The 8,829-nt window shown below is 43.8% G+C and overlaps 2 protein-coding genes across 2 annotated transcripts in view; both read right to left on the bottom strand.

Annotated features, from left to right (window-relative positions):
• The window catches only part of pycr1b (pyrroline-5-carboxylate reductase 1b), an 83,407-nt gene that overhangs the window by 15,375 nt on the left and 59,203 nt on the right, over positions 1 to 8,829 (bottom strand). The window lies entirely within an intron of this gene.
• Positions 2,696 to 8,046, bottom strand: LOC127612623 (myeloid-associated differentiation marker-like protein 2). Its single transcript, XM_052083359.1, has 2 exons — positions 6,821 to 8,046; positions 2,696 to 4,516 (listed from the first exon to the last, which is right to left on the bottom strand). The coding sequence occupies exons 1-2, from the start codon at positions 7,099 to 7,101 to the stop codon at positions 3,862 to 3,864; spliced, it is 936 nt and encodes a 311-aa protein (XP_051939319.1). The 5' UTR covers positions 7,102 to 8,046; the 3' UTR covers positions 2,696 to 3,861.

Below are 8,829 nucleotides of genomic sequence, written 5' to 3'. Positions count from 1 at the left end.
TTTGTATTGATTTCTACAATGATTCAGAGGGTTCGATGCCCTGTTTTCATAGTTATGAATGAAATACACTGACATCCACCACACACATTGGTGTCGCTCAAAATATTTCTGCCTGCACTTTGATCAAATCCATCAAAATGGCATTACATCACCTGCACCACAACCTAGACCTGCTTTCAGCAAGTCTAAAATCTAGTCCACCAAATTGTCATGTGCATTAGGTGCGTGTAATAGAAAACGCCCTCAGTCCATGGGAAGGCCCAGTGAGACGTAGCACGGTCTGGCAAATTCCCAAACACGGTAAACTACACTTCCCGCAGGACGATGAATAAAGATGACCGTTTTTACATCAAGTGCGCATGTGCCTACTTAAGAAAATAGGACCCTCAAAGTTTTTTTGGGGGGGGGAATAAGATGATACGTGATGAAACGTAACACACTGCAAGGTGTAGGAAAACAATGTATTTTATAGTAATATGTATTGATTGTAAATGAATGGATTCCTTCATTTTTGTGAAATATTATGAGAGTTTTTCTAAGATGACATGTTTCACTTTCAAATGGAGACTGAGGTGTATTTAAACAACAAACATATGAAAGTATGGGAACAAAAGGTAGAATTTGCATAGTTACATTGTCAGCGAGAGCAGTGGGGGATAAGGAATGTGAATCTTATCTTGTTGTCCAACTATTGTGGACAATATAGGGAATACAATTATCCACATAATAGAGCTCTTTGCGCACTTGATATCTTAGTGCTTGTGAGAATATTGCATTGAAAAGTGCCGGCGGGAACTGCAGTTACGTGACAATGAAATAAATAAATAGGCCCTTATTTAGAAAGAGGCAACGAGTCATTGTTTTGCTTTCAAAGCCAGTGTGCCCAATGTTCCTAATTTTTTTTTTTTTTTTTTAATCGGGATGTGTCTCTCTGGATTACGCTGATGCTCCATTTCTTAATTCAGTCAATCCGAATGGATGCACCAGTGATGCAAGAGTTGCCTCTAATGGGAAATATCCCTGTGGGATTTATCAGAAGAAAGTCAATTTTGGAAATGGCACGCCTTCAAGCTCGAAATGTTTAGATATGCCAATTAAATCTTCGTAATTGGAAAAAATAAATAATTAAAAACAATGATTATTTTTGCAATTACTCCCTGAATAATATGCACACTATTTGTGTTTGTAGTTGACAAAACAATGGTGCTGTTGATAAGTGTACAACACACGATGGAGCTTTCTCAAATCGGAGTTAGATTTCGATAGACAAAGCAGCCAGTTGGCCCTGAGACAGCACAAGGATACGGGGTAGAACTTTACATTCATCATGGGCATGAAGTACCCTTGTGCTCAGATGATGAGATTGAGAAGAATGAGCTACTTAGTCACGGTGACAATATGTTGGGAGAAGGCTTTAAAGGTAAGAGTAATAATGTACTAACTGACTCACATTTTTTGCTGCAAGTGGTATTTGGTCCATTGTACAAAGTGGATGGAATCATGAGGAAGGAGGACTATCTCCAAATTCTTCACATAAAATTGGATACAACTGGGTCCAATAGGATGGTGATCCCAAGCACACATTCAAACTCGTTTTGGAACGGACAAAGCAGACTAGACTAACTTTCATTTTCTGGCGTCGCCTTCTCAAAGACCTGACCTCAACCCTATTGATCACACAGTGTGTGGATTACGCTGAAAGGTCAGATTTGTGCAAGGGAACCTATCAATTTAAATGAACTCTAAACCCTCTGCTCAGACAATTGGTTGAATATGAATCAATTATTAATGGGAGGGTATTCACCCCCTCTGGCGTGCATAACGGTAATTTTGTCTCTGTGTGAATTAGACAAAAAATAAATAAATAAAATATTTTAAAAAGGATTCAAAATTGTGCACTCACTTCATTGAAGATGTACTGTACCATTGGACTGGGGAAAAAAGGTTGAAATGAAATGCTGAAAGTCCAAAATATGACATGCACGGACGGCATTGAATGTATGTAAACCTCTCACCACAACTGTGTGTGCTGATCCCGCTCAATTGGAGATGGAACGTTTGATGTGAATCCCAACCACACAACCTCTCAACAAAATAATTCAACCGGTTTATCACATAGTGCTTTTGTTGTGCGTCCGTGGTCATATGTACTTTTGAAACCTGTGCAAACCATGTGTCACATTCACTATATTGAAATTGTGCAATCATGAATGCTGTGTGCTTAAACTCCGCCGTTTTATGGGGCAAGGTCAAATATAGCAGCTTTTTTTTTTTTTTTTTTGCCGAACTGCTTCACAAGTCGGTGGACTGGTGGGCGACTGGTTAGCATGTCAGCCTCACAGTGCAGAGGTCCAGTGTTCGATTCCGGCTCTGGCCTTCCTTTGTGGAATTTGCGTGTTCTCCCCGGGCCAAAGTGGGTTTTCTCCAGGTACTCTGGTTTCCTCCCACATTCCAAAAATATGCGTGGCAAGTTAATGGAACACTCTAAATTGTTCATAGGTGTGAGTGTGAGCGTGGATGTTTGTTCGTCCTGGTGTGCCCTGAGATTGGCTGGCAAACGGTTCAGGGTGTCCCTCGCCTACTGCCTGAAGACAGCTGGGATAGGTTCCAGCATGCCCCGTAACCCTTGTGAGGATAAGCGGATCGGAAAATGGATGGATGGATACTTCACAAGTGCAGAAAGCCATGTGTGTTTATTTTCAGTAACATAATTTTCACCTAGCGTTAGCTTTTCAAAATACAGCCATACCACGGATGCCACTGGCAGATCTCCTATTTATATTCCACACTTGTATGCATTATTTTGCAAGGGATGCAAAAGTAAAGTAAGCATTAGGCCACATGAGTGCCCCATTCAAGACTGAGGTGACGCATGTGGCACATAGCAACTGGTCACTTGGGTGAGGCTGTCTAGTCAGCCTAATCCCCTCAGAGGGTAGGAGGGGTCAGTACAAAGGACCAAGCTGCCACTTTTTTGGGGGTGTGGTCAAGCACATGTGTTGATTACATTCCGAGTTCACATTCCGGAGAGCATCCATACTGAACTTGACAACAATCTTGTGAAAAACTGAAGATTTTTCTTTTCCGCATTTTGAAAAGTTTCACTCTCAGTCTTATCAAAATGATCCTTGTGATATGCCTGCCAGGACAGAATCTGGTAAATGTCACTTGATGTAATGAAACACCATGCTGACCGATTCCTGGCATATCAGACTGAAAGTCTTTTGGACACTTGTCATTGTCCTAGAAGTTGGTTCATGATGTGACGCAAGGTATATGTTCCTGCTTTGGAGGTTCCTCGGGAGTTGGGGAATACTTTAGTGCCCTTTAGAGCAGTGGACCCCAACCGATTTTGTGTCACGGACACGGACCAGTTGAGACAAGTACATGCTGCTTGTGGACCGGCAAACCATTTTTTTCATTGCTTTTAAAGAGCCAGTTTTAAAGCACTGGTACTGACAACAAAGACAATAATTTAAACATTTTACTCACATTGATTTTTTTTTCTCCATTCATTTCAAACAGTGAAATTCTGCTGTACCGATCCGCGCGCCGATGGTTGGGGACCTCTGCTTTAGAGCTTTCTGTGTCTGAGCTTGATGATGACAATTTTAAGAGCTCATGACAGACAGGGGACCTAAAAAAAGGAGATGGTTAAATTTGCGCCATTTGAAGGGCCAAACTCCTTGGCGACAATCCCGAATAACAGTAATAGTTTCAAAAAATTTGTGTTGCCATTTCAAATATTTGCTTTTTCTGTAAATGACCATAGTTGTACAACAAAAATGTTTTTAACAAGGAAATTGCTCTGCAAAAAGATTTTTTTAAAAAGCTACGAACCACCTCCCGACTGCCCAAGTGTTACGGCCGACGTGGGGCGTTGGCCAAATGTGAAGTGACAAATCGTATCCTCTGCGAGTAGACGAGGTCCGCCACATAGAGCGCCAAGTTGACAAAGGAGAAAACGGCCACCACCACTTTGCTGTCCCATGGGCACTTCCCTTGAGGACATGAGGACGGTCGCCAGGGTGAACCGTATTTGGTGTCGAAGCAGAACACGGGCCAAACCACTGATGCGCTCAGGTAGAGCAGCACCTCCAGCAGGGTGCACACCACCACGAAACGATCAAAGGGCATGCAGCGCACCGTCTTGGTGCGCCCGCACACCGACATGATGACCACCAACGCAGTCAGAGTAAAGCAGAAAGCGTAGACGACCACGCAATAGATTGTGGCGGCGTAGAGGTAATACTGGCTCCCGTTAGCCAGGGCGCCAAAGATGACGCAGGCCACAAAGCCTTGGACCACTTTGAGGAGGCCGGAGACCGTTGCCATGTAACCCGCCACGGCTTGGCCCGGTCTGGCTCGGCACAGGGCCACCTCGGCCCCGTAGGCCAGAGTCCCGAGGATGGAGCAGACGGTGACCGCGATGCGGAAATTGCGGACGTCACAGCCGGCGTAAGGACACTCGGACCGGACGAAGAAGAGGGGGTAGACCACCGAGGCCGTCACATACCTGCAAGTAAACACATGAGGGGATATGGATGTGCTGTATAGCGGATGTGCGCTACATTACAGTACTGTGCAGTGTACGTTAGCATAAAGCAGGCAGACTTGCACATTCGTATGACTTGGTTGAACATGTTGATGTTGAAATTCATTCATTCATTCATCTTCCTAACCGCTTGATCCTCACTAGGGTCGCGGGGGGTGCTGGAGCCTATCCCAGCTGTCTCCGGGCAGTAGGCGGGGGACACCCTGAATCGGTTGCCAGCCAATCGCAGGGCACACAGAGACGAACAACCATTCGCACTCACACTCACACCTAGGGACAATTTAGAGTGTTCAATCAGCCTGCCATGCATATTTTTGGAATGTGGGAGGAAACCGGAGCACCCGGAGAAAACCCACGCAGACCCGGGGAGAACATGCAAACTCCACACAGGGAGGCCGGAGCTGGAATCGAACCCGGTACCTCTGCACTGTGAAGCCGACGTGCTAACCACTGGACTACCGGGCCGCCTTTGATGTTGAAATATGTCTTTTTTTTTAATGTATTACTTTTACAATAAACTCAACTGAGAATCACGTATACGCAGCAAGAAGCACCCTTTTATTTGGAGAACCGTGTACGTAAGAGAATGACAGCAGATGCAAAGCACTTTAAAAAGTGGGTTTTATGTGGGTCATTCAGGGCCTGCTTTGCATACCTTTTTTATTTTTATTTTTTTGTACGAAAAGGTGGGTGGAGGTCCCAAATCCAAAATTCTACTCCTGAAATTCTAATGACTATAACTACTACTAAAGGTTTGATTCATTACAGAGCTTTCCTTTTTTGCCAGCCTAACCACATAACTGCCACACAACTGAAGTTCAGATGCGTTGATTCAACCATGAATGATTAAAATGTCAACTAACTAAAACCACACTAACAGTGAAAATATTTTTTTGCAACTACCTTTGTATTTTTTTTTAATTGACATTGTGAACAATGAGTTAAAAACTGATGTGGACAGTTAGGTTACTATGCTAACAATTCAGGGTGTCCCGCGCCTGACAGCTGGGATAGGCTCCAGCACGCCTGCCACCCTTGTGATGAGAAGTGGATTAGGAAATGGATCCATGGAAGGATGAATTTGCATTGGGGCAGCAGAGTGTGTGCGTGGTTTGCAAAGCTCCCTCACAGCTAAGAGTTTTAAACTTGTGCAGTCTTCCTGAGTGAAATTTTCATGTTTTACCCATGCTTTGGTGGCTTTTACTCCGGCTTCCTCCCACATTCCACGTAGATTCATTTTATGCTTGTGTTAAACAAGTGACTTTTTTCATCCATCCATCCGTATTCTGATCCGCTTTATCCTCACAAGGGTCCCAGGGGGTGCTGGAGCCTATCCCAGCTCTCTTTGGGCAGTAGGCGGGGGACACCCTGAACCGGTTGCCAGCCAATCACAGGGCACACAGAGACAAACAACTATCTATGCTCACACTCACACCTAGGGACAATTTAGAGTGTTCAATCAGCCCGCTTTGCATGTTTTTGGAATGTGGGAGGAAACCGAAGTACCTGGAGAAAACCCACGCAGGCCCAAGGAGAACATGCAAACCCCACACAGGAAGGATCGAACCCACAACCTCTGCACTGTGACTTCGACGCGCTAACCACTGAAACACGGGGCCGCGATTTTTCAGAAATTGTTTTTTATAACTCCTAGTGGCAACAGATCTGCAAAAAGTCGACGTTTTGCCTCAAGCAGCTTCTTTCCCTAAAGCCAAAGCCAATTTTTTGAGAGCCATAACATATTCTTTGGCCCCAAGCAAATACTGATGTTGATATATATATATATATATTTTTATAACGAACTTCAAATTTACTGGCTGCAATCAGCAGTTTCTGACATGGGAATCGCCTTTTTGGGTTTCAGGCAATGCAGTCGTTGACAACATTTTATAAAATAAACAGAATAAATTGGACTGGGATGTTTCTGGCACACAAACATACAGTTATTTCAATTCCTCTTGAAAGACAAGCACAGTGGAGTTTATTACTTGTGCCCAACAGTAGTCATTAACTATTAAATAAAGGTAGAAAACCGGTTTGCCCAGTCTTTTAAAAAAATACAGTATTTGACAATTCATAACATTTGTCAGCACTATTTATCTTGAGCCTTTAAACGTGTTTTATATATTTGAGAAGGACTTTTGTTCACATCAATTAGAGATACAGTAGAAAGATGTATCGAAATATGTTGCTTGAGTTAGATAAATAAAGTCTGTTTGGCCCGATGGTCATGTTTTCAAGTATTGCAATGTTGAGGTGACTTACACGAGCGTGGCAAAGGCTGCACACGTGACGGTGAGATTGTCCCAGGAAACCGGCAGACAGCTGTAGAGACGCGTGGCATCCAAGAAGAAGACCACCACTGACATGGCAAAGCAGAAGCACCACACGGCCATGCAGAACACGCCGTGGGAACCGCTGTACCCCGCGGTGTGGATCACCATGGCGATCGCGGCACAGCCCATTGCCAGCTGACAAAGGCGGGCAGCGCCCAGAGGTGAGAGGAGCGCCCTCATGTTCAAGTATGGGCCGCTTTGTGAATCCATCACTGGGCGGTGGAAGTGAATACAAATTTAGTCTGAAGCAAATGTTGAAACCTTTTCCGTCCTTGGTGTCTGGCTCTTCATGAAGTGAAATCTATCAGCGGGCATTGTCGTCGTGACGGCTCGTGCCCCGTTTTCTCTGCTGACTTCCCCACGCTTCTTGAGGCCTTGTGACCAGTGTGTGTAGAATGAAAAATGTCTGCAATTGGCTGAGAGATCATACGTACTCTTACAGTAGTCAGGCCCTCGCCGGCTTCTTGTAGTAAAAAGTTCTTCCAGGTGATTATTGCAATCCAAAATAAAATCCTCAAGAGCAAAATGTGACTGTATTGTCTTGCTCTCAGATCCTAACACCCATCTTCTTCGTCGTCCTCACACACTTGCTGCCTTCCAACAGCGGATGCAATGTGGACGGTATGCTGGGGCTCAGCCAGTCCAGAATGGAAGTTATTTCGGGTTGGGACGGGTCACGGCTTAATGAGTGTGAGGGGCGTGTACGGAGCGCTGCCGGCCATGGAGACAAGTTGGGGAGCCTACCAAATGTCACATGACTAAACCCTGGAAGAATATCACAAATTAAACAATTGATCATTGATTAAATTTCTCACTGATAGTTCACAAGTAAGCAGATGTTTGATTCTGTACTTTCATTCCTTTGTGAATACGTTTTGTTTTTTTCTTTTTTAAAAGCTCATTTATCTTTTGTCACGCTTGAGCTCTGACATACAAGTGCGAAACTCAAGACTCCAGACCCAGATCCTGCTCGTCGTATAATTTAATCTGGCCCACTAAAAACAAAGACTGTCTCCTTCATGTTTCTTTCCAAATTGTTTACATACCTTACAAACTAAGGAGAGTGCTATTAAATGTGTAAAGAATAAAGTACTCACATGTCATTGATAGCGTCTGCTGTGTTGGGTCTGTCTCAGCTCTGTTTTCTTCTCTGCTGTTTTCCCCGGAAATACTCCATGATTTGCACCTTATTAAAAATATTCATTCCGTCTCTTTATGCATTTTTTTCACTTTTAAATGATCCTGCGGGCCTGATCGAACCTACTGGGGGGCCGTTTCTGGCCCGCGGGCCGTATTTTTTACACCGCTGCAGTAGGATATCTGCTGATTAGATACAGAATTTGTTGATTTCACTGCTGAATGCTACTTTTTGCATGACCATTTTTTAAGTGCAGACTGTATGGCACGTCTATTTTTTTCTATGACAAAATTACAACACGAGGCGTCAAATTTTCAAACGGGCAAACAATGTGAAAGGGCCCGTTATATTTTTCTAAATACCTTTGAGGACATGATTAATACGTGGCGGAGGGGAAATTTTTTGGTAACGTTTCGAACCATGTGAGCAATCAGAGCTCAGTCTGAGTCATTATCTTCATTTGGATGGAAAGCAGTGCCTCCACTTTAATCTTTGACGATTCCGTCGTCCGACTGCGATGTCTGCAACCCGCTTTTGTCGCCCCCAGAAGTTTCTTGTTAAAACGACGGAAAATGGTACTAGCAACTTTCCACTAAGAAGAAGAAGAAGTAGAAAAAAACCTTTATTAGTCTCACAATTGAGAAATTCCCAATTCACAGCAGCAAAGTTATGAAAGTAAGAAGTAGAACAACAAAATATAGGAGCTGCTGGAAAGGCAGCCACTCTCGCGGCGCCATTTTGAAGTCAAAATAACAGAAATAACACAAGACAACACATAGGACACATGTCTGTAAAATCAT

This window comes from Hippocampus zosterae, chromosome 13, assembly GCF_025434085.1.
Source record: "Hippocampus zosterae strain Florida chromosome 13, ASM2543408v3, whole genome shotgun sequence".
Classification (NCBI taxonomy): Eukaryota; Metazoa; Chordata; class Actinopteri; order Syngnathiformes; family Syngnathidae; genus Hippocampus; species Hippocampus zosterae.
This window is presented reverse-complemented; position numbering and strand designations above follow the sequence as displayed.